The sequence below is a fragment of the Narcine bancroftii genome, chromosome 3 (assembly GCF_036971445.1).
Source record: "Narcine bancroftii isolate sNarBan1 chromosome 3, sNarBan1.hap1, whole genome shotgun sequence".
NCBI classification, from domain to species: Eukaryota; Metazoa; Chordata; class Chondrichthyes; order Torpediniformes; family Narcinidae; genus Narcine; species Narcine bancroftii.
In genome coordinates, this window is record NC_091471.1 from 232,373,353 (window position 1) to 232,399,051 (window position 25,699).

Sequence of the window (25,699 nt, forward strand, 5' to 3'; positions counted from 1 at the left end):
ACTGCATAAATCACAACTGAGTCACTTGTACAGGTTTACTGATGTGGCCTTTACACAAGCAGCCAAAACATATTCCATTCTTCTTTCAAATGGTTAATTTCTCATCATGTGACTTTTTCTCCAATCGTGAACATTTTTCTAAAGCATGTTGTTCTTTACAATGCAAACAGCTTCCCAGAACTGTCTGATCTTCTTTCTCCTTTGTTTCCTTATTCTTTCTTGTGCTTCTATCTGACTCAGCAGTAACAAAGGTCCTTCCCTTTGGTGTCTGTTGACACGATGATTTAGATTCTTTATGTCCTTAGGAACTATTGAAGTGTCCTTAATATTTCCAAATACTGGTCCAGTGTTAACATGCACACTCCATTCCAAGAACTGTACAACATTCTCAAAAGTGACATCCCTTCCGGGTAGAATCTTAATCTCTGCAATTTTGGTTCTCCACAAATCCTTATAAGGCAATTTATTGACAATAATCGACAAAGTAGCAAGCAAACTCAGCTCCTGCAAATCTCCACCACTTCCCATTTTTTTACAGCATCCTCTCAGAAAGAGGGTGTGTGCTTGTAAAGCCTTTGCATCCTCTGATTTGATTGCTGGCCGAGAAAGAATCTTGTCTCTGTGGCCCTTGCGATTTTATGCTCTTTGCCATAATGATGATACTGTGGGGGTGTGAGCAGTGGAAGAAACACGGCCACCACGTTGAGGGTCATTAATGACTGTTTTTACTCAAATTTAAGGGCAGCAGGAGCTCAGTCACCTGGTGTATTGTGACGTCATAATCGCTGCTCAGGGTGTGCTCTGGAAGGGATGCTGGAGTCAGAGAGAAACCTCTGATGACACCATTTCCCCATGGCTGCCCTGGCACGTGGCGATACAAGCGGGGCCGGTTCGCCATGAGGATGTGCACCACCACACAACTCCCCGCCCCAGAACCGGCTACGTATCCTGTCGCTTTGGTGGCTGGTCCCAGCGCTTGGGCGCAGCCATCTGCACCGGCTGTGATAAGTCCAGATGGGCCGCCTTCAGGCGATCCACCGTAAAAAGTTCCTCTCTTCCCCCCCAACGTCCAGGGTGAAGGTTCTGCCAGACTGGTGCAAGACTTTGTAAGCCCCCTCGTACGGTTGCTGTAGCAATGCACCTTGTCGTCCCCTCTGCACGAAAATGAACTGGGCCGAATCGAGCTCTTTGGGGAGATGAAACGGCCGGGTGCCATGGCGTGCCAGGGATGGGGGGAGTCTAGGGAGGCCACCTGCGTAGGTCCACCAGCAGGTTTTTGTCGGTGGCCGTGGTCTCAGGGTCTGGGCCGAAAAACTCACCCGGCAGAGAAAGCGGTGTGCCATAGACCATCTCCGCTGCTGAAGCCTGCAGGTCCTCCTTGGGTGCCATCCTAATCCCGAGGAGGACCCAGGGTAGTTCGTCCACCCAGTCTGGTCTGGAAAACCTGGCCATAAGCAATGCCTTCAGGTGCCTGTGGAACCTCTCCACCAACCTGTTGGACTGCGGATGGTATGCTGTGGTGTGGTGGAGCTTGACCCCCCAGGAGCTTCGCCATCTGAGTCCACAGGTTAGACATGAACTGCGATCCTCTGTCGCTAGTGATGTGCGCCGGGACTCCAAAACGAGCGATTCACTGGCTGACCAGAGTCCTGGCACATGTCCCCACGGAGACCTCCTTAATTGGGACAGCCTCGGGCCACCTTGTGAGGAGGTAACAAGCCTCCTTGGACACCGGCATGGCACAACGACATCAACAGGGATGTGTTGGAATCTGTGAACTGCCGGGTCGAAGTTCTGAATGGACGCTTGCATGGAGGTCTGGCACCTGGTACAGTTCCTGGCCAGTTCCGCCACCTCCTTCTTCAGCCCGTGCCACACAAACCGCTCCGCGACCATCCGCACGGTTGTCTTTACCGCTGGGTGAGCGAGGTCGTGAATCAGACTGAAGACTTTCGCCCTCCAGTGCAGCAGAACCACCGGATGCAGCATGCCTGTTGAGATGTCGCAGAGCAATGTGTCTGGGCTGCTGGGCACCTGGTCATCCTTGAGTTTGAGGCCCGAGATGGCGGTCCGCAAGGCCTGCGTCTCCACATCATTCCTCTGTGCCTGAGCCAGTTGCTCATAATCCAGGCCAGGCGTGAGAGTGTTGATGGCTGGACGGGAGAGCACACCCACCACTACATTGTCCTTGCCAGCGCTGTGTCGGATGTCAATCATGAACTCAGACACATACGAGAGGTGGCACTCCTGTCTAGCGGACCACTGATCCTTGGCCATCGCCAGTGCTTGAGAGCTCCCGGTCGAAGGCGCTATATTTGAGTTCCGGCGGGCGCAGCTACTTGCTGAAAAAGTCCATTGAGCCACTGTTCCAGAACCCCCCCCCCCCCACTCCACTGGCTGCGGATGCACCAGAAGCGTGGCACTGGCTAGAGCCTCCTTTGTCATGATGAAAGCTCTGTCCGCCTCCTCTGACCACGATAAAGTATTTTCTTTGATGGCCATGAGCGCGAACAATGGGGGCATGATGTGCGTGGCTCTGGGGATGAGCCACGCGAACTCTTGGAGGCCTTTCAGGATGGAGGGTTTGGGGAATCGTTGAACAGCCGCTACCTTCTCCGACTCCGGTGTGGCCCCAGCCGTTGAAATGATGTACCCCAGGATCTTGAGGGACTCCTTGCCGAACTGACATTTGGCCGCGTTGACCGTGAGGCCGAGCAAAGAGTGTGCGGAGGTGGCCTTTGTGTTCATCGCAGTTGCGACTGGCAATGAGAATATTGTCCAGGTTAAATGAACACAAAGTCCAGGTCTTTTCCAACCTTCTCCATTAGGTGCTGGAACATTTGAGCCACGTTTTTTAGACTGAAGGGCATATGCAGGAACTCGAAGATGCCGAAAGGGGTGATAATGGCCGTCTTACCCACATTGTCTGGATGCACCAGGATCTGATGGTATCCCCACACGAGGTCGACTTTGAAGAAGACCCATGCGCCATGGAGGTTGGCGGAGAAGTATGTGAGGCACCGGTTATCTGTCAGAGGTGGTTGCATCATTCAACCGATGGTAGTCCCCACACAGTCTCCAGCCTCTGGACGATTTCGGGACCATATGGAGCAGCAATGCCCAGGCACTGTCTGAGTGCCGGACGATTCTAAGTTCCTGGAGCCTGGAGAGCTCCTCCTTTGCCTGCTGGAGCTTCTCGGGTGGCAGCCATCTGGGTCTAGTGTGCAGCAGGAGGCCCTGTGTGGCGATGTGGTGGAAGACCCCATGCTGGGGCAGGTTGGCATTGAACCGTGGCTCTAAGATGGCAGGGAATTCATGGAGGATCTCATCGAACTCATCCCTCCAGTGGAACTTCTCCTTCCTGATCTGGATCTGTGCCCTGCAGGTGCCATAGGTCCTGATGGTGGAGCCATTGGCTGTCCGTAGGGTTGGACGGGTACAATGCTGTGGAGGGAAGGATGCTGAGCTCAGCCCCTGTGTCCACCAGGAATTGGCAACCAGTGGATCTGTCCATCACATGAAGAAGGCTGTTTGTGTGGTCAGCCGTTGCAGCCATCAATGGCGGCTGGCCTGGTCATTTCCATGAAAACTGCAGGGCTGGCAGCACTTACAGGCTTTCGCTCCCCAGCGCTGGTGGTAGAAACACCAGATCAACTGGCCCTCCTCTGGCTTGGTCTTGGGAGCAGCTTGCAGTCGGCTGGCTCCTGGTCGTGCCACCTGGTTGAGGGCTGCCTCGTTTTCCCTCTTCGTGCACCAGAGGACATCCACAAGGGCTGCTGCTCTCCTCGGATTCAAAAAGTCTTCATCTGTGAGGTATATCCAGGAATATCTGGCAGAAGAGAAAACAAGGCTTGTGGTCTTCCACCAGGGCCAGCATTTCATCCATCAGTGCTGACGGACTACAGTCCCCAAGCCCATCTAGGCGGAGGAGCCTGGAAGCCTGTTGCTGGGGAGTTAGCCTTAAAGTTCCAAGCAGCAGGTCTTTGAGGGCACTGTACTTGTCCGTAGCTGGGGCTGATGGATGATGTTGTCCATCCTGTAGAGCTCGTCGAAAGAACTAAAGACTTGTTGATCCAAACCAAGGCTTTTATTAGCAAAAGACAGGAGCTCTTCACAGGTGGCCGACCAGTCCGGAATGATCCGACCTGGCTAGGGACACAACCCTTTAAGGCCCAGACAGTAGGCAAGGCTAAGCTCTCAGCCAATCGCTGTAAGCACAGTCATTACACTCTAGATACTGTAACTATATACATTGGTGATAGGTCTGTACTATCACACACCCTCACTACCATATCTTGGTCCAGAGTGCTCATGACATAATAGAACATCATAGCGTCTGAGGAGATGTTGCAGAGTTGAAATTGTGCTTCCGCTTGCCTGACCACGTTCTCGGTCAGTGGGTCCAAAAGTGGGGAAGCTTGATGGAGACAGCATTAACCTCTGCTGAATCCATGGTGTTTTGAATCCAGAAAAACATCTGGGCTCATCAGGGTCACCACTGTGGCAGTATGAGCAGTGGAAGAAACACAGCCACAATGTTGAGGGTCATTAATTACTCTTTTTATTCAAATTCAGCATGCCCCTTTAAGGGCAGCAGGAGCTCAGTCACCTGGTACGTGACATTATAATCACTGCCCAGGGTGTGCGCTAGAAGGGATGCTGGAGTCAGAGAGAAACCTTTGACCATGCCATTTCCCCATGGCTACCCTGCCACGTGGCGATACAAATGGGGCCAGTTCACCAGGAGGATGTGCGCCACCACAATACAATAATTCTTTTGCCCTTTTAAAACCTTGGTCTGGATCCATATATTGGCAACTTTTGACTATTTCCTTCACCTGCTCTCCAGTTTACTGCTCCAGTAACACAGACGAACTTTAGCATTTTTAGTATTACTTTCAATGTGACATTTAAAGGATTTAATGAACGTCAGATATCGTAATGGATCTCCAATATAAACTGGAATTTCCTTCTTGGATAAACCGGACGAACCTTGTTGCTGCGCTGACATTAGCAGAGATTTCATTTTGTTTCACTATGAGTGATATTGTCTTGTCCACCATGGCGTAACCGGTTGTCTTGTTGTGAATGGAGCAAATGGATCTTGAACTGGTTCCAGAGGTGAAGGGCCTTGGGCTGTAAGTGATGGGATTGGTGGGGGATCCTTGGGCTGTAAGTGATGGGATTGATAGGGGATCCTTGGGCTGTAAATGATGGGATTGGTGGGGATCCTTGGGTTGTAAGTGATGGGGATCCTTGACTTGTCGCTGGTTTTCCAGCAACACAAAGAGACATTAATGGTTGAGTATGATCAATCCAGATGGTTGAACTTTTTTGAAATACCCTCCTTTCGGGAAGATTCATATATTATGTGCTCTGGAGAGATTGGCTGTCACTCCCCCTTTCCACAGGATTGGTCATTGACGTTCGAGCACTAGCAGTCCCACTCCCCAGCTCCTTGCTCAAGTGCCCTCGTTCCTCATGGCTGCAGTACCCATTGACCTGCTGGAAGGTTCGGTGCCAGCCCTTTGGGTCTTTCACTTTGATTGACAAGTCTCACAGAAGCCTGAGCTGACGCTTTGACTTTGGCCACATTCATAGCACGTTGTTCCTCTAGTCTTTTCTTTTCTCTATTCAATAATTTTTTATGTTCTTCTTTCTGATTCTTCATTTCAGCTTCCTTATCCTCTGAAGCATGTCCTTTCTCTAACCACTGTTGTTGTGCACAGTCAGTAGCCAAGTCTGCTTGCACCTTAGCAGGCATAGCTGATGTGCTTGAAGCACGTGAAGCTGTACTTCCTCGTGGTCTTTAGCCTTGCAAGACTTCCTCCTCCATCTTGGGTTCTTCACACTGAAGCCTTGCTTCTCCTGGTTCCTGGGAACTGAGAACAAATTTGTATCTTGCGTGCTCCCTTTAAGATTTGTCTCTGTGAATATGCATGCAAGCTTTATTACCAGGTGTTTTTATAACTTTTCAAAACATTCTTCTGGGCTTCCTGCCAGATTCTGGCTGGTAGCAGTGGCTTATCTTTTTCCAGGTCATGGGTGTCTGGCCAGACCTGGCTCAATTTTTAAACTGTGCAATTGGCAGACCTAGTCTCACAGAAAACTGGACTTGTTAAAGCTTCAATGCTTCTTGGATTTCAAATCAAGTTGTCATTCCTTCAGACAAATTTTACGAGCCTTTCTTCCAAACAAAGTTCACAATTATACACTTCTCTTTGAATCAAAATATAGACGAAGCTTTCCATGTTCTATTTCCTAATTTCAAAGAGACGTGGGGATGGTTTCCCGAATGACAATCGTATTAAATCAAATTTTGTTGATGCAGCTTCAAGTAGCTTTAATGCATTGATAAAACAGATAAATATTTTGCATAACTTTACATTGAGATTTTCATAACAATGAACAAAGCATAGACTGTATTTAAAGATATAACAATATTCAACTTTACAGAGATACAAAAAGAAATTAAGACAAAATAAGGCGAATTAAGATGAATCCAAAAAAGAGTATCTCACGCTCACATCCTCTTCATAATTCTTCAAAGAATGAGCTGCGAGATCGCTGTCCATGCAGATATTATGGCACATGGCGTCATAGTGTTAGGGGCCCAGAGGACTGCAAAACCCAGCAGCAATAGATATTCACCAAGACAAATGGTTACTTCAATAAAAGCTGTTTTTTAAATTATCTTTAAACATGAAAACAGAATCACATGTTAACTTGACTAACCTTGCTTAACCCCTTTCTAATTCTAAATGCATGTGTGTGTAAGTTCAGAAAAGTTCTTTGGTTCACAAGTCCAATCTCAGTTCTCATTCCTCCAAGTTCACTGGTTGCAGGCAATTCTTGCTCTATGCACAGAATTTAACATTTATAAAATTCACCAGGCTTTGGTGCTTGAAAGGTAAATGGTTGCCACTCAGGAAGGTTCTTGTCAGTTTTCAGAGAGAGATTTGTTACTCCAGGACATCCACCACTGATGTACTTCCATCAGCCACTCCAGTATCTTGTTGATGAAACTTGCCCCTTCGGGGTTCTCCAGATGATAACCTCTTTATTTCAAGTCACCACAGAGTTCCTTTTTCTTTCCCTTATTCCAAGTAAAACATTAGACAGCCAGTCCTCTCCTCTTGCAAGGGACTGGGCTGTCTTACAAATGGGCTTTCCACAAGCTTGCCAGCTTGTTCTGTTCCAGTCCCAGCTGCTGTTACTGGCTGTAACACTGCAGAACTGATCTCTGACTGTTTGACTCCCTCTGCTTGCAAAGCCACATGACCCTCTTCCAGACAATCTGCAGCTTCCACAAGATCTTTCTTCTGTTGCGTTTTGTAAACAACAATCCTTTAGTGAAGTCTCTTGAGCACTCTTCAAAGCTCTTGCAAAACCTCTGAAGCCCCACTATGTCTGGCATGGGTCAGAGCTGCAGTATTTCAAATAAAGTGTTTGTATGTGACCTACACTAACAAACCTTTCCCAATTTATCTCCTAGAAACATATCTATGGTAACGCTACAAACAATACTTTTTCTTAAAGGGACAGGCACAAAATTAACTATGAATCAAAAACACAAGGTTTTAACCCGACTTGTCATCCTTGGCGGTGTTGTGGAGAAAGGAGTCATTGGCCCCGCATGCGCCCACTCCTGGAACTCCCCCCTCCCCCCGCAGCCTCAAGGCCCCGAGAAGGTGCCTGGGCTTTTTCTCTTACCGTGCCAGCTGGCCCCCAATGATGCGGGCAAGGCCCGCGTTACATCCACCTCTTCACCCCCCGGCCTTCAGGCCGTGGACGAATCCAGCCCGTTCCAGGCGGAGACCGATGCATCCGACCTCGCACTCGCTGCCGCCCTTAATCTGGCGGGCGGACCCATCGCCTTCTCCCGCGCCCTCCAGGCCCGGAAATTTGGCACTCCGCTGTCAAGGCGGTGCAGCACTGGAGACACGACCTGGCCACCAAACGATTTACCTATCCCGATGAGCCTGTGCCAGCGAACAAGCCCTCCGCAATGATCCCTGGCAGCCCGGAGGAGCCAGGTTCTTTCGCTTCATCAGCGCTCTCAACCTGTCTCGCTCCGTCGAGGAGATCGGGCCGGTGACCGGAAGCTTCCAGGTCTGCGCGGAGTCCAAACCGCGCTTCCACCGGCCGGATAAAAGCCCCTTCGGACGCCTGAGAGTCGACTTCAAAGGACCTCTCGGACCGCAACGCGTTTCTCCGTTCACCGTCCCCTGCCCTCGACACCACAGCTGCCACAGTCTACAAGGTCCCACGCTGTCTCTTCACCTTACTTGGCTTCCCCTGCGGCCGGGGACCCCCTCCTTCATGAGTCTGGCCAGAGGCATCCCCAGCAGCAACAACCACCCCCACCCCCGGGGGAACGGGCAGGTAGAAAGGGAGAAGGGCACGGTCTGGAAGGCCGTCCTCCTCGCCCTGCCACCTGGAGACCTTCCCTTCTCCCGCTGGCAGGAGGACCTGGCTGAGGCGCTCCACTCGATCAGGTCACACACCTCAGGAGCGAATGTTTTCCTGCCCCAGGAAGTTTGCAACAGGGGCCGCGCTGCCGGCCCTGGTTGACGTCCCTCGAGCCGATCCAACTCCGGAGACACGGGAGAAATTCACAAGCCTGACCCACTGATCGAAAGGGTTCGCCTCCTCCACGCCAACCCCCAGTACCCCTATGTGGCGTGGCCTGATGGGCACGAAGATCTGGCGCTCTCAGGGGTTGAGGAGACCGTGACTGATCACCCCTTTCAGCTCCGCAGCTCAAGGCAGTCGACCAGCATGGACGTGCCTTCGTTCCATTGCAGATAAAAACCTATCAGTTTTGCAGAACTTCCAGCCGTTTGGAGTCACCAGGGCGTCCACGAGCCTCTCAGACGGGCATGAAGATGGAGAAACATCGAGGGTTTGAAGGAATATGTATGGGCCAGCACAACATCAAAGGGCTGAGGGGCCTGCCCTCTGCTGTTCGAAACCCGAGGAAAGGGGAGAAGATTGGGGGAGCTGCGGGTCGAGGGGGAGGGTAAGGAAAAGAGAGAAGGGCGAGAGAGGGAGGGGAGAGGGGAAAGAGAAGGGAGAGAGAGGGGGAAGGTGGGAAGAGTGAAAGAGGAGGTAGAGAGGGAGGGGGAGAATGGGAAGAAAGAGGGGAAAAGAGGAGAGAGGGACAGGGAGAGGGGGAAAGGGGAAAAAGAGGGGAAGAGAGTGAGCTGGGAGAGGGGAGGGGTGTCGGATGCTTCATCCACCACATCCAAATGAAGGTATGGCCCCCACCCTTTCCAGAACTCCCAACAAAACTCCCCCCTCTCTATATCCCTCTCATTCCCCTGTCCCCCCTCAGTATCTCCACATCTCTCTCTCTCTCACTCACACTTTCTCTCCTTTTCTTTGACCTGAGTGATAACAAGCTCTACCTCTGTCACCACATCGGATATAACTCAGAGCCCAAAGACAAGCAGGGACCTGACACAGGGCTGTGGGGAGAGAGCGGGGCAGTTGGATCAGTGTGGTGGCGGTCACGGGGCTGTGGGGAGAGAGCGGGGCAGAGGGTCAGTGTGGGGACGGACACGGGGCTGTGGGGAGAGAGCGGGCTTCATGATCAAATATGATCACCTGAATTTCCTAACCTTGGAAAATGCCAGAGGGAGACAGGCGAGGTCATTGTTGTGTGGTCAAACAATGATCAGTATTGATGAAACTCAGACTCTGCGTGGGGTTCACAGGGAATGTCTGTTAAAACGTTGCACATTATTCAATTCATGAGAGATCTGCCTAAGAGAGATGGACGGAGAGACACCAGTCAGTGTACAGACTGATAACGTTGTATTTCTCTGGAAGGACCCTTCTAAAATTGCATGTTATTTTAATCTGCTGAACAATGTTTATTAAAAATAGTGAAGTAATCTGTTGCAGGAAGTGGTCAGTGATTGTGAGTAACACCAGCACTTCAAATTAACGAATTAAAAAAAAACTCTCGCAGCTTTAGTGCGACTCTTCCAGATAAATACAACCTAACCTTTCGGTCTGTACATGACTTTCAGGGGGATATCTGTACACTGACCGCAGTCCTTGTCCCTCCCTCTACTTCCATAATTCCCCCCTTCCTTGCTTCCACACCCTTCTCCCCTCCCCTCCCAGCTCACTGCGTGGGGGGGGGGGGGGGGGGGGGGGGGGAGTTACCTCTGGCTGCGTGCCAAGCCCAGCCTCCTTGCTCACTGGGAACTGTCTTTCTGCTCAGAGAGAACCAGCAGTTCTACTGGCACAGAACCTTCTGTTCTCATCTCCCGCCCGCTTGCCCCCTCGGAGTGAAGGGTCTGCCCTCTCCTCACTCCAACCCAGCGTCCGTCGTGGATCTGACTGCTTCCCGCGGTGCTCTCAACCTGCAATGGAGATCCTATTGTCCGCCGCCATCTGCCTTTGGACAGGTATGTCTTTGCTCGCCGCCCCTGGCTTACTGCGGTGTTCTCTCCTTGCCGCCCCTCCCTCACCGCGGAGCTCCCTTCCTGCCGCCCCTCCCTCACCGCGGATCTCCTTCCCTGTCGCCCCACCCTCACCCCGGAGCTCCCTTCCTGCCGCCCCTCCCTCACCGCGGATCTCCTTCCCTGCCGCCCCTCCCTCACCGCGGATCTCCTTCCCTGCCGCCCCTCCCTCACCGCGGAGCTCCCTCCTCACTGCCCCTCTCTGTCAGTCAAGAACCCTCTTCACCGTCCTTCCCTGTTCACCTCCTCTCTGCCCTCCCTCCTGGGTTTCATCCCTCGGAAAGGAGCCCCTTCCCCTTCCCCTTCCCCTTCCCCTGGATTGCCCATTTTCATTTTGGTTGGTTTTGGGGAAAGGAATATAATTTGACCAAGAGAGAGAAAGATTGGGGAAGGTGGAGGGGGATAAAGAGAAAGGGGGGAGGGGGAGAGGGAGGCGGTGGAGAGAATGCAAGAGGAGAGAAAGAGGGAGGGAGGAGGAGAGTGGGGAGAGGGGAAGAGAGAGGGATAGATAGGGTAGGGAGAGAGAGGGGAGAGAGTGGGATAGAGAGGGAGAGAGAGAGATGGGTGAGAGTTGGGGTGAGATAGGAAGGGAGAGGAGGAGAGTGGGTTGAGAGAGGGATATGAACCAGGATGGTGAGGTCAAGGGAGAGAGGGAAGGGCAGTGAGGGGAAATAGATGTGTGGGATTCAGTGACAACTGCAATGTGAAAACGGGGACTCTTATTTGCAAATACACACACACTGCTGCTCTCCCCTCTCCCTCTGCACCTGTCACCATTTCCCCAGTCTCTCTCCTCCTCCCCCACACTTCCTCTTGCACTCTCTCTCCCTCTCTGCCACACTCCCTCGGTCTCTCCTCTCCTCCCCACAATTCCTCGCTCTCCCCTTCTCCCCTTTCTCCTTTCCTTTCTCCCCCTCTCTTCTCCCCCTCTCTTCTCCCCCTCTCTTCTCCCCCTCTCTTCTTCCCCTCTCTTCTTCCCTCTCTTCTTCCCCTCTCTTCCTCCCCTCTCTTCCTCCCCCTCTCTTCCTCCCCCTCTCTTCCTCCCCCTCTCTCCTCCCCCTCTCTTCCTCCCCTCTCTTCCTCCCCCTCTCTTCCTCCCCCTCTCTTCCTCCCCCTCTCTTCCTCCCCCTCTCTTCCTCCCCCTCTCTTCCTCCCCCTCTCTTCCTCCCCCTCTCTTCCTCCCCCTCTCTTCCTCCCCCTCTCTTCCTCCCCCTCTCTTCCTCCCCCTCTCTTCCTCCCCCTCTCTTCCTCCCCCTCTCTTCCTCCCCCTCTCTTCCTCCCCCTCTCTTCCTCCCCCTCTCTTCCTCCCCCTCTCTTCCTCCCCCTCTCTTCCTCCCCCTCCTCTTCCTCCCCTCTCTTCCTCCCCCTCTCTTCCTCCCCCTCTCTTCCTCCCCCTCTCTTCCTCCCCCTCTCTTCCTCCCCCTCTCTTCCTCCCCTCTCTTCCTCCCCTCTCTCTCTCTTCCTCCCCCTCTCTTCCTCCCCCTCTCTTCCTCCCCTCTCTTCCTCCCCCTCTCTTCCTCCCCTCTCTTCCTCCCCTCTCTTCCTCCCCCTCTCTTCCTCCCCTCTCTTCCTCCCCTCTTCGCACTACCTCTTTCCCTCTCTCTCCCCCACATTTCCTCCTTCTCTCTGACCCCCCCCTCCCTCCACCCCTCTCATATGCACAGAGCCGTGACCATGAGTCAGACCGGACACAGACTCACTCAACCACTCAGGCGAGTCCAGAAAGGGATTGAATGGTTGATGGGGCCATGACATCATGAAGGGGCCCAATGCTGTGCCTCGCATTGGAGGGGGATGGAGCACAGTAAATGCAGAGGAAGGGGAGTGTGTCGACAGGTGCGACCCGGTGGAGCTCATGTACCCAGCCGTGCAAGAAAATCCCAACGGTCTGCCCCACTGCAGGGTTGCGCACGGGGTCAGAGAGGTGGGGAGATGAGCGCAGGGGGAGGAGAAGGGGGACAGTGAGTGAGTGTGAGCTTCACCCCTCCCGTCCCCATGTCCAGGACTGCCCGTGGAGCGGGGGTGAACGTGGAGACAGAGCGGCCTGTGATTTTCACCGTCAGCTCACCCTCCCAGTTCGGTGTCACCGTGACACAGGTCGACTGGGGCCACGAGAACTGGTGGGTGGAATCTGCTCGTTTCCCTCTGCACCCTTTCCCTCCATCACTCCCTGCCTCCTCCGCACCCCCTCCCGCCTTCATTCTCTCCCTCACTCTGCACCCCCTCCCTCCCTACGCCCCCCTCCCCCCCTACGCCCCCCTCCCCCCTACGCCCCCCTGCCCCCTATGCCCCCTCCCCCCTACGCCCCCCTCCCCCCTACGCCCCCCTCCCCCCTACGCCCCCCTCCCCCCTACGCCCCCCTCCCCCCTACGCCCCCCTCCCCCCTACGCCCCCCTCCCCCCTACGCCCCCCTCCCCCTACGCCCCCCTCCCCCCTACGCCCCCTCCCCCCTACGCCCCCCCTCCCCCCTACGCCCCCCTCCCCCCTACGCCCCCCTCCCCCCTACGCCCCCCTCCCCCCTACGCCCCCCTCCCCCTACGCCCCCCTCCCCCCTACGCCCCCCTCCCCCCTACGCCCCCCTCCCCCTACGCCCCCCTCCCCCCTACGCCCCCCTCCCCCCTACGCCCCCCTCCCCCCTACGCCCCCCTCCCCCCTACGCCCCCTCCCCCCTACGCCCCCCTCCCCCTACGCCCCCCTCCCCCTACGCCCCCCTCCCCCCTACGCCCCCCTACGCCCCCTCCCCCCTACGCCCCCCTCCCCCCTACGCCCCACTCCCCCTACGCCCCCTCCCCCCTACGCCCCCTCCCCCCTACGCCCCCTCCCCCCTACGCCCCCCTCCCCCTACGCCCCCCTCCCCCCTACGCCCCCCTCCCCCTACGCCCCCCTCCCCCCTACGCCCCCCTCCCCCCTACGCCCCCCTCCCCCCTACGCCCCCCTCCCCCCTACGCCCCCCTCCCCCCTACGCCCCCTCCCCCCTACGCCCCCCTCCCCCCTACGCCCCCCTCCCCCCTACGCCCCCCTCCCCCCTACGCCCCCCTCCCCCCTACGCCCCCCTCCCCCCTCCGCCCCCCTCCCCCCTCCGCCCCCCTCCCCCCTCCGCCCCCCTCCGTCCGCCCCCCTCCCCCCTACGCCCCCCTCCCCCCTACGCCCCCCTCCCCCCTACGCCCCCCTCCCCCCTACGCCCCCCTCCCCCCTACGCCCCCCTCCCCCCTACGCCCCCCCTCCCCCCCTACGCCCCCCTCCCCCCTACGCCCCCCTCCCCCCTACGCCCCCCTCCCCCCTACGCCCCCTCCCCCCTACGCCCCCCTCCCCCCTACGCCCCCCTCCCCCCTACGCCCCCCTCCCCCCTACGCCCCCCTCCCCCCTACGCCCCCCTCCCCCTACGCCCCCCTCCCCCCTACGCCCCCCTCCCCCCTACGCCCCCCTCCCCCCTACGCCCCCCCTCCCCCCTACGCCCCCTCCCCCCTACGCCCCCCTCCCCCTACGCCCCCCTCCCCCCTACGCCCCCCTCCCCCCTACGCCCCCTCCCCCCTACGCCCCCCTCCCCCCTACGCCCCCTCCCCCCTACGCCCCCCTCCCCCCTACGCCCCCCTCCCCCCTACGCCCCCCTCCCCCCTACGCCCCCCTCCCCCTACGCCCCCCTCCCCCCTACGCCCCCCTCCCCCTACGCCCCCCTCCCCCCTACGCCCCCCTCCCCCCTACGCCCCCTCCCCCCTACGCCCCCTCCCCCCTACGCCCCCCTCCCCCCTACGCCCCCCTCCCCCCTACGCCCCCCTCCCCCCTACGCCCCCCTCCCCCTACGCCCCCCTCCCCCCTACGCCCCCCTCCCCCCTACGCCCCCCTCCCCCCCTACGCCCCTCCCCCCTACCCCCCCTCCCCCCCTACGCCCCCCTCCCCCCTACGCCCCCCTCCCCCCTACGCCCCCCCTCCCCCCCTACGCCCCCCTCCCCCCCTACGCCCCCTCCCCCCTACGCCCCCCCTCCACCCCTACGCCCCCCCTCCCCCCGCATCTCCTCCCTCCCTCCCCCCCAGCATCCCCTCCCTCCCTCCCCCACGCATCCCCTCCCTCCCCCCCTCCCTCCCTCCCGGCATCCCCTCCCTCCCTCCCTCCCCGGCATCCCCTCCCTCCTCCCTCCCCGGCATCCCCTCCCTCCCCGGCATCCCCTCCCTCCCTCCCTCCCCGGCATTCCCTCCCTCCCCGGCATCCCCTCCCTCCCTCCCTCCCCGCATCCCCTCCCCCTCCCACCCCGGCATCCCCTCCCCCCTCCCACCCCGGCATCCCCTCCCCCCTCCCACCCCGGCATCCCCTCCCCCTCCCTCCCCGGCATCCTCCCCCTCCCTCCCCGGGATCCCCTCCCCCCTCCCTCCCCGGCATCCCCTCCCCCCCTCCCTCCCCGGCATCCTCTCCCCCCTCCCTCCCCGGCATCCCCTCCCCCCTCCCTCCCCGGCATCCCCTCCCCCCTCCCTCCCCGGCATCCCCTCCCCCCTCCCTCCCCGGCATCCCTCCCCCCTCCCTCCCCGGCATCCCCTCCCCCTCCCTCCCCGGCATCCCCTCCCCCCTCCCTCCCCGGCATCCCCTCCCCCTCCCTCCCCGGCATCCCCTCCCCCCTCCCTCCCCGGCATCCCCTCCCCCCTCCCTCCCCGGAATCCCCTCCTCCCCCACGGCATCCCTCCCTCCCTCCCTCCCTCCCCGGCATCCCCTCCCTCCCTCCCTCCCCGGCATCCCCTCCCTCCCTCCCTCCCCGCATCCCCTCCCTCCCTCCCTCCCCGGCATCCCCTCCCTCCTCCCTCCCCGGCATCCCCTCCCTCCCTCCCTCCCCGGCATCCCCTCCCTCCCTCCCTCCCGGCATCCCCTCCCTCCCTCCTCCCCGGCATCCCTCCCTCCCTCCCTCCCCGGCATCCCCTCCCTCCCTCCCTCCCCGGCATCCCCTCCTCCCTCCCTCCCCGGCATCCCCTCCCCGGCATCCCCTCCCTCCTCATCCCCTCCCTCCCTCATCCCCTCCCTCCCTCATCCCCTCCCTCCCTCATCCCCTCCCTCCCTCATCCCCTCCCTCCCTCCCTCATCCCCTCCCTCCCTCCCTCATCCCCTCCCTCCTCCCTCATCCCCTCCCTCCCTCCCTCATCCCCTCCCTCCCTCCCTCCCTCATCCCCTCCCTCCCTCATCCCCTCCCTCCCTCATCCCCTCCCTCCCTCCCTCATCCCCTCCCTCCCTCCCTCATCCCTCCCTCCCTCCCTCATCCCCTCCCTCCCTCCCTCATCCCCTCCCTCCCTCACTCACTCCTTCACTCCCTCCCTATTTATTCCCTCCCACATTTCTCTCCTTCACTCCCTCCCTCATCCCCTCCCTCCCTCCCTCATCCCCTCCCTTTCTCCCTCATCCCCTCCCTCCCTCCCTCATCCCTCCCTCCCTCCCTCATCCCCTCCCTCCCTCCCTCCCTCATGCCCTCCCTCATTCCCTCCCTCCCTCTTTATTCCCTTCCACATTTCCTCTCCTTCACTCCCTCCCTAATTCCCTCCATCCCTCCCTCACTCACTCCTTCACTCCCTCCCTCTTTATCCCCTCCCACATTTCCTCTCCTTCACTCCCTCCCTCAGTCCGCAACTCCTCACACTCCCTCACTCCTACCTCCTTAAATCCATACATCCCTCCCTCCATCCATCACTCTCTCCCTCCCTCCACATCCCCTCACTAACTCCCTCTCCCCTCCCTACCATCCCTCATCCCCTCCCACCCTCCCTCATCCCCTCCCACCCTCCCTCACCCTTCACCCCTCCCTCCATCCATTCCCTCCCTCCACAACCCCCTCACTCTCACCCTCTTCCAATCCCTCACTCGCATGCTTACACTCCCTCATTCCTTCTCTCCCTCCTTGCTTTCTCTCTCCCTCTGCATCCTCTCCCGTCCTCCCCTTCCCACCCTTATTTCCTGCTCATCCCTCACCTCCTACACCCTTCACACCCCACTCATCTTCACGAACCAACTCCATACTTATCGGGGAAAGGGGAGAGGAGGGGGCGGGCAGGTTGAGGAGAGGAGAGTGGGAGGGAAGAGGAGAAGGAGGGGAGGGCAGGGGAAAGGGGAGGGGTGCGGAGAGGGGAATGGAGGAGGGTGAGGGGAGGAGAGAATGAGGAGAGGGGAGGGCAGGAGGAGGGGGAATGGAGGGAAAGGAGGCAGAGGGGAGGGGAAGAGTAGGGGTATGGAGAGGAGGGAGAAGGGAAGGGGTGGGGAGGGGCAGGGAGGGGGGAAGGGGCAGGGAGGGGGGAAGGGGCAGGGAGGGGGGGAGGGGCAGGGAGGGGGAAAGGGGCAGGGAGGGGTATGTGGACAGGAGTGGGAAAGGGGATTGGAGGGGGTGACCCAGACTCTGTAAGAAGCCCCATCCCATCCCCATCCCCATCAGGACCCTGGTGGGAGCTCCACTGAACCGGGACAACAACGGATCTCCCAGCGGGTCGGTGTTCAAGTGTCGGTACGCGGACCAGGAATGTGAGAAGCTCTCCGTGTCAGGTAGGGACCCTCAGGGACAAGTAGGGAGGGGATGGTGAGGAGGTAGAAAGGGATGGTGAGGAGGGAGGGGCCGGGGAGGAGGGAGGGGCCGGGGAGGTGGGAGGGGAGGGCGGCAGGGAGGAGGGCGGGAGGGGAGGGCGGCAGGGAGGAGGGCGGCAGGGGGGAGGGCGGGAGGGGAGGGCGGGAGGGGAGGGCGGCAGGAGGAGGGCGGGAGGGGAGGGCGGCAGGGAGGAGGGCGGGAGGGGAGGGCGGCAGGGAGGAGGGCGGGAGGGGAGGGCGGCAGGGAGGAGGGCGGGAGGGGAGGGCGGCAGGAGGAGGGCGGGAGGGGAGGGCGGCAGGGAGGAGGGCGGGAGGGGGAGGGCGGCAGGGAGGAGGGCGGGAGGGGAGGGCGGCAGGAGGAGGGCGGGAGGGGAGGGCGGCAGGGAGGAGGGCGGGAGGGGGGCGGCAGGGAGGAGGGCGGGTGGGGAGGGCGGCAGGGAGGGGGACGGTCTGGAGGGAGGTAATGGTGGTGAGGAGGGAGGAGATGATGGCAGGGAGCGGACGGTCTGGAGGGAGGGGATGGTGAGGTGGGAGGAGACGATGGCAGGGAGGGGATGGTGACGAGAGGAGAGAGGACGGTGAGGATGGAGGGAGGGGATGGTGAGGAGGGAGGAGATGATGACAGGGAGGGGGCAGTCTGGAGGGAGGTTGGGGATGGTGAAGAGGGAGGAGATGGTGAGGTGTTATGTAGGAGATGATGAGGAGGAAAGAAGAGGATGGTGTGGAGGGAGGTGACAGGAGGGAGTGTTGGTGAGGAGGGAGGGGACGTTGAGGAGGGAGGGGACGTTGAGGAGGGAGGGGACGGTGAGGAGGGAGGTCACGGTGAGGAGGGAGGACACGGTGAGGAGGGAGGGGTCGGTGAGGAGGGAGGGGACGGTGAGGAGGGAGGGGACGGTGAGGCGGGAGTTGGACGGTGAGGCGGGAGTTGGACGGTGAGGCGGGAGTTGGACGGTGAGGCGGGTGGTAGGGGACGGTGAGGCGGGTGGTAGGGGACGGTGAGGCGGGTGGTAGGGGACGGTGAGGCGGGTGGTAGGGGACGGTGAGGCGGGTGGTAGGGGACGGTGAGGCGGGTGGTAGGGGACGGTGAGGCGGGTGGTAGGGGACGGTGAGGCGGGTGGTAGGGGACGGTGAGGCGGGTGGTAGGGGACGGTGAGGCGGGTGGTAGGGGACGGTGAGGCGGGTGGTAGGGGACGGTGAGGCGGGTGGTAGGGGACGGTGAGGCGGGTGGTAGGGGACGGTGAGGCGGGTGGTAGGGGACGGTGAGGCGGGTGGTAGGGGACGGTGAGGCGGGTGGTAGGGGACGGTGAGGCGGGTGGTAGGGGACGGTGAGGCGGGTGGTAGGGGACGGTGAGGCGGGTGGTAGGGGACGGTGAGGCGGGTGGTAGGGGACGGTGAGGCGGGTGGTAGGGGACGGTGAGGCGGGTGGTAGGGGACGGTGAGGCGGGTGGTAGGGGACGGTGAGGCGGGAGGAGATGATGAGGCATTATGTAGGAGAAGGTGAGGAGAGAGGAGGATGGTGTGGAGGGCGGTGACAGGAGGGAGCATCAGTGAGGAGGAAGGGACAGTGAGGAAGGATGGATCGGACAATGAGGAGCATGAGGATGGTGTGGCGTTATGGAGGTTACGGAGAGGAGGGATGGGACAGTGTGAAGGGACAGTTAGGAGGTAGGGGATAGTGAAGAGGGAGGGGGATGGTGTAGAGGGAGGGTACAGTGAGGAAGGAGGGGGAGGATGGCTTCCCGTGACCTCTGATTCACCTTTTCCCTTATTTTCATCCCCAACAGTCCCCCCAGGTACAGAAAACCTCGGACTGTCACTCAGCGCCAAAAAGAATAAGGCTGTGGTGAGTATCATCCCAACCTGAATACTCCCCACCGTTCACTGTGTCGGTCCCCATACCCTGAGGTCTCTCTGATCTACAACACTCCCCACCATTCATCGTGCCGGTTCCCGTACCCTGAGGTCTCTCTCTTCTACAACACTCCCCACTCTTCACCATGTCACCCGAGGTTTCCGTGTTCTACGACACTCCCCACCATTCACCGTGTTGATCCCCATACTCCGAGGTCTCCCTGTTCTACAACACTCCCCACCGTTCACTGTGTTGCTCCCCTTACCCTGAGGTCTCCCTGTTCTACAACACTCCCCACCGTTCACTGTGTCGGTCCCTGTAACCCAAGGTCTCTCTGTTGTACAATGCTCCCTACCATTAACCGTGTTGGTCCCCGTACCTCATACCCTGAGGTCCTTCTGTTCTACAACACTCCCCACTCTTCACTGTGTTGCTCCCCTTACCCTGAGGTCCCTCTGTTCTACAACACTCCCCAAAGTTCACTGTATCAGTCCCCGTACCCCAAGGTCTCTCTGTTGTACAATACTCCCCACCGTTAACCTTGTCGGTCCCCATACCCCAAGGGCTCTCAGTTCTATAACTCTCCTCACCGTCCACCGTGTTGGTCCCCGTACCCCGAGGTCTCTCAGTTCTACGCCACTCCCCACTGTGTCGGTCCTCGTACCTTGTGCAGTAAAGACAACAGTGTCACCTGCATTTATCACCCTTCCTTCGTCGCCCATGGGAATGCTGGAAGGTTCACCAGAATTTATCTCCTATCCCTCATCGCCTGTGGGTGCTGGGATGTTTGCCAACATTTATCTTCCATTTCTCATCACCCATGGGGATGCTGGGAGGTTCACCATCATTTATCTCTTATGGCTCATCACCCTTGTGGATGCTGGGAGATTTGCCTCCATTTATCTGCCATCCGTCATCACCCTTGTGGATGCTGGGATGTTTGCCAACATTTATCTCCCATCCCTCATCGCCCATGGGGATGCTGGGAGGTTCACCATCATTTATCTCTTATCCCTCATTGCCCTTGTGGATGTTGGGAGGTTTGTCTGCATTTATCTCCCATCTCTCATCGCCCATGAGGACGCTGGGAGGTTTCCCAGCATTTATTACCCATCCCATTTTCGGTGACAAGTGAGGTTCACAGCGATCTGTTGAAGGTTGTCCTTCTCCGTAATGAAGCATTTGTCTGCACAGAGTTTGATCCTGGCCCCTCTTGTTCTCTCCTCGGCTTCCTGTAGGTGAAGGTCATGGGTTTTCCCATCTCCGCCAAAGACCTGGATGCCGTCTGCAATGCTGACCCCGCCCTTGCATCCCCTGTAGGTCTCATTGATCTTTTGCTAGAAGATGTCTTGGCTAACGATTTTGGATCCTGCTCGTTCAGAAGTGATGCTGGTGTTGAAGAGCGACCCCTTTTGATTGCTTGGTTTAAGTCGTGGGATCCAGACATATTCTCAGACGGCCATTTGGTTTTTCCTTTATTACAATGGAGTTCACCCAGTCGTTGGCTCGACCACTTTCGCTATCACTCATTTATCTTCCAGCTCCTGCCTTTGTTTCAGCTCTGTTGGCCCCTTCCGTGGAGCATGGATTATTGGTTTGCATTCTGTGTCTATGGTTATGTGGTATTCAAAATTTCCAAAACATTCGAGGTACATGTCCATGAGCTCAGCCTTGTTTGTGATCAGAGGGCGTTGCCCGAGCGGGGTGTCGCTATTGATCCACTTGGACATTTCCTTCTCCTAGATCTCATCTTTTACAGAGATTCATTGCAATTCCTGACAACTATTCAGGCCTAGGATTGTCGGTCCGTCGGTGTTGACCACGAAGAATGTGCATATGATGCTCTTTCCTTTATGTCTGCCTTTTATTTTGACTCATCCTAGTTGTTTAATCATGGGGCCACTGATATGCTGTGAGCATGATGCTTAGTGTGCCTTCCTCCGGGTACCCCGTTCATCACGTTCTCGGGGAACATCTGAGTGGGAGGACGTTGCTTTGTGATCCAGTGTCCAACTTTATTTTCAAGTTGAATGTTGTCGGATTGTTTGCAATCTTTCCCTTCACTTGGATTGTGGTGTACAATTCACTTTCTCCTCCCTTCCCTTTCTTAGATGTCTCACGGAGGAGGATTGTTTTGACGTCAAGCGTCAGTGAGTTGGAGTCACTGCTGTCACTTCCCACGGTGGGACATACTTTCCTCCTGTGTTCTTGCTTTCTTTCTCTTTTCCATGCCAGACCATGTCCTTCCCCAGTGATGGACCTTCACACAGGTCCTGCACTTCCAACCCTACATAGGGCGTTCCTCGCGGTCGTTGAAGGGGTGCTAGCTTCCGCCCCGCCTACAGTTCTCGGGTGTCTGCGGTTTTCTCTGTACGTGCTCTATGGGATTGACCCTTCTATCACTGTCTGGCCATGGAGTCATGGGTGTATAATGAGTAGAGCAGTGGACTAAGCACGTGTCCTCGGGGTGCGCCCGTGTTGATCAGTGAGGAGGAGACATAGTTTCCGATTCATACTGGCTGTGGACTTCCGATGATGAAGTCGAACACCCGGTTGCAGAGGAGGGTATAGAGGCCTAGAGTTTGGAGCTTCTCGACCAGCTCTGAGGGAATAATGGCACTGAAGGTCGAACTGTCATCGATGAAGAGCAGCCGTGTGTATGAGTTGCTGTTTTCGAGGTGATCCAGAGCTGAATGGAGACCCAGCGATGCTGCATCTGCCGTGGAGCGATTGTGACAGCCGGCAAATGGCGGCGGGTCCAGAACTTTGCTTCAGTACGTGTTAAATTCTGGCCATGACCAGTCTCGCAAAGCTTTCACCACAGAAGTTAGTGCTACTGGCCACTAACTTGAAGGTTATGACTTGTTGTGATTAAGATTTCAGCTGGAAACAACCTAAGCAAAACCTTATTTTCAGTTCTCAGCCAGTACACTTCCCCTCTGATTGTTTTTGGAATCCAGTTCAGTTTCCTTCCACCCTTCTTCCTGCCTTTCATAACTTCTCTTTTCAAAATGTTTATGCTTTAAAACTTCCCTCTAACCACAAACAGTGAAATTCATTTCAGGACAGGGTACAGGAAACAACACAGTGAATGGTGGGGAGTGTTGTGGAACAGAGAAACCTCACGGTACGGGTACTGTCACGGTGAACAGTGGGGAGTGTGGTAGAACAGAAAGACCTCGATGGGGACTGACACGGTGAATGGTCAGGAGTGTTGGAGGCAGGCATCACCCTCTCCACCATCCCATCACACTCTCCCGGGATCAGGCACCGAGTAAAACTAGCACTAACTATCCCGTCTCGTGCACACTCTCGGTACAGAGGTTATGTGATGAGTTGAACGCTCTTTCTCACTCTCTCCCTCTATCTCTTTCCTCCCCCCTATCACCACCATCTCTCCTTCCCTCCCCCATGCCCTCCCTCCCAGTTGTGTGCCCCAAGGTACCATTACGAATGCCACACTAACACATTCATCAACGGGTTCTGTTATGTCTTCAATGGTATGCAATCCCAGAGCCAGAGGATACCACAGTCACTTCCAGGTAACTGGGGGTGATCTCACCCTCCCTGATCCACTCTTCGGGGGCCGGTTTAGCAGGAGATGGGCATTCGGCCCCTCTCTCTGGTCTATTCCACAGAGGAGAAGGTTGGTCCGTTCAATTCATCTCCTTACAGATACAAACACATTCACACACATATACACACCCACACATTCACAACACACACACAAGCAAACACGCACACTGACATACAGACACACAAACAAGCAAACACATACACTGACACACACACTGTTGAATGGAGGGAGAGGGGTGGAACAGAGTGAGAAGTTTGGGGAGCGGAGGGAGAGGAGATGGGGAGCAAAGGGAGAAGGGGTGGTGGGGAATGGAGCAGTAGGTGGAGGGGAGAGGAGGGCGTGGTGGTGGGGAACGGAGGGAGAGGGGAGTGGAGAGGGAGGTGGAGGGGAACGGACTGAAAAGGGGAGGAGAGTGGAACGAAGGGGTGGGGAATGGAGGCAGGGGGTGGAGGGGAATCCAGAAGAGTCATGATCACCATTACGGAGGGAAAGGGGTGGAGGGGGAGGAAGAGCTTCATACAAACACCCCCTTCCTCTCTTTTTCCTCCAGAGTGCCCCCGGGCGCTCCTTGACATGGCCTTCCTCATCGATGGGTCGGGGAGTGTATCTAGAAATGATTTCTGGCAGATGAAGAAGTTTATAAAGGCCATCTTGCAGAAGTTCAACCACATAAGCACCCAGGTAACCCCCACCTCCAGGCCCTTCCAGAACCGCTCCCCAATTAATTCACGCTGATCACCCAGGCCGAAGACGCGACGTTCTCCGGACCTCGGTGGGAAAACCCGCAGGCATTGCGCACGCACAAAGCGCTCACCTGTACCGAGAGCGGCAGAGGGGATCCTCCGGAGCCTCCCGCCTCCACACCCAAACCCCCTCCCAGGACTAAGCCGGCACGCAGACTCATCGAGGACCCCTTTCCATCCCCGCGCGCGCCCCTCGCGTGGAAACTGGGCAGGGCTTCCGGAGTCGGACAGAAATACCGTGTGCCAGCGCTCCTTAACCCCTGTGCCCTGGCCTGGCTCCACAGTTTGCTGTCGTGCAGTTCAGTTCGTCGGTGCAGGAGGAGTTCAACTTCAATACATATAACTCTGTAAGCCACAAACAGAACCTCGTCAACGGGATATCGCAGATGAGAGGAGGGACGAACACGCCAAGAGGGATGCTGTTTGTGGCGTGAGTGAGATGGGGGAGAGGGTTTCGTGGGTCTGTCTGTCTCTTAAATGCCCCCAAATGTTCCAACCTCCACTACCGCCCCTGGCAAGGCGTTCCAGGCCCCCCACGACCCTTTTGTAAAAAAACTACGCCTGATGTCTCCCCTAAATTTCCCTCCCTTCACTTTACTACAAAGAACACGACAGGCCTTTGGCCCTCGATGTTGTGCCGGCCCTGAAGAACTGCCAGCATTTAACACCCATCCCCCACATATTTGGGAATGTTGAAGGTTGCCAGCATTTTTCATCCATCCCTCATCCCCCATCACAGGAACATAGAGCACTACAGGCCTTTTGGTCCTCGATGTTCAGCCGACCTGTAGATTCCTTAACAAAAAGCACTAACCCCGCCCCACCCCGTAACCCTCTACCATCCGTCTGCCTGTCTAAGAATCTCTAAAATACTCCCAATGTCGCAGCCTCCACCACCATCTCCGACAAGGCATTTCAGGCCTCCACAACTCTCTGTGTAAAAAAACTTACCCCTGATGCCTTCCCGAAACTTTCCTTCTTTCACTTTGTACCCACATCCTCTGGTGTTTGGTGATCCCGCCCTGGGAAACAGGCACTGGCTGTCCACCCTATCGATGCCTCTCAGAATCTAGTCGACCTCTATCAAGTCTCCTCTCATCTTTCTACACTCCAAAGAGAAAAGTCCCAGCTCCATGATCCTTGCCTCATAAAGACTTGTTTCCCGATCCAGGCGACATCCTGGTGAATCTCCTCTGTCCCCTCTCCGTAGCTTCCACATCCTTCCTGTAATGAGGTGAACACAATTCGCCAAGTGGCGTCTCACCAGAGACTTGTGGAGTTGTAACATGACGTGTGGACTCCTAAATCAATCCCCTGACTAATTAATCCCAGCTTCCCACAGACCTTCTTAATGATCCTATCAGCCTGTGTGGTGTCCTTGAGGGATGTATGTATTTGGACCCCAAGGTCTCTCTGTTCATCCACTCTATAAAGTAACTGACCATGAACCCTGGACTCAGCCTCCTGGTTTGTCCAAAATGCATCTCCTCACACTGACCTGGATAGAGCTTCATCTGCCACTTCTCTGCCCTACTCTGCATCTTGTCTATCCTCTTGCAGGGAGGGTCGATGGAGGTGACAAATTCGCAGGCAGGGGCAGTGAAGAGGGAGCAACCCAGGGTAGGGGGAATGAGGAGGGAGGGTCCCAGGGGAGAGGGAGATGAGGAGGGAGTGTGGGAGTGCCTCGATCCATATCTTTCACTTCATTGGCTGCAGCAATGAGATATTCGTTTCGAGGGCTGGAGCAAGGCAAGATGCCAGAAGAGTCATGATCACCATTACGGATGGGGAATCACAGCAAACAAACTTCCATGAAGCTATCAAGGCTGCCAATCAGAAAAACATCATACGTTACGCTATTGGGGTGAGGCAATCAATAGGGTCGCACTCCGCAAACAAGCCTTGCCCCTCCCTGTACCCCACTCCACCTCCCAGGATACCACATCCCATTAGTCCCTGCACCATGTATCCACTACGTTGGACACTTCACAGTTAATCCCTGTGCCCAGCATCTGTCTCACTGGGAGGATTCACCCCATTAGACCATGCAATCCACACCTACCTCACCAAGACAATTCACGCTGTTAGTCCCTGCTCTCCTCATCCACTTCCCCAGGCCAATTCACCCCATTAGTCCCTGCTATCCACATCCACCTCCCCAAGGCAATTCACCCCATTAGTCCCTGCTCTCCATATTTACATCCCAGGGATAATTCACCCATTTAGTCCCTGCACTACACCTCCACTTCCCTATGAAAATTCACCCCATTAGTCCCTGCTCTCCACATCCACCTCCCCAGGACAATTCATCCAATTAGTCCCTCCTCTCCACACACACCTCAGTTCAATTCACCCCATTAGTCCCTGCTCTCCACAACTACATCCCCAGGACAATTCACCTCATTAGTCCCTGCTTTCTACATCCACCTTCCCAAGACAATTCATGCCATTAGTCCCTGCTATCCACATCCACCTCCATAGGACAACTTACCCCACTAGAACCTGCTG

At 57.1% G+C, this 25,699-nt stretch overlaps 1 protein-coding gene across 12 annotated transcripts in view; it reads left to right on the top strand.

Annotated features, from left to right (window-relative positions):
• The first annotated feature begins 12,455 nt into the window (after positions 1 to 12,455).
• Positions 12,456 to 25,699, top strand: part of LOC138758253 (integrin alpha-X-like) — a 77,301-nt gene continuing 64,057 nt past the window's right edge. For 11 of the 12 annotated variants that reach the window (XR_011354228.1, XM_069926896.1, XM_069926897.1 and 8 more), the window contains exons 1-7: positions 12,456 to 12,595; positions 16,874 to 16,980; positions 18,804 to 18,862; positions 22,299 to 22,413; positions 22,999 to 23,129; positions 23,476 to 23,621; positions 24,908 to 25,055. Coding sequence is in view for 11 of the 12 variants with exons in the window: in XM_069926896.1 (XP_069782997.1) it covers positions 12,471 to 12,595; positions 16,874 to 16,980; positions 18,804 to 18,862; positions 22,299 to 22,413; positions 22,999 to 23,129; positions 23,476 to 23,621; positions 24,908 to 25,055 (831 nt within the window). In the remaining variant the exon portion in view is untranslated. Of the gene's footprint in view, positions 12,596 to 16,873; positions 16,981 to 18,803; positions 18,863 to 22,298; positions 22,414 to 22,998; positions 23,130 to 23,475; positions 23,622 to 24,907; positions 25,056 to 25,699 lie in introns of those variants that run through there. The other variant, XM_069926901.1, reaches the window with a different exon arrangement.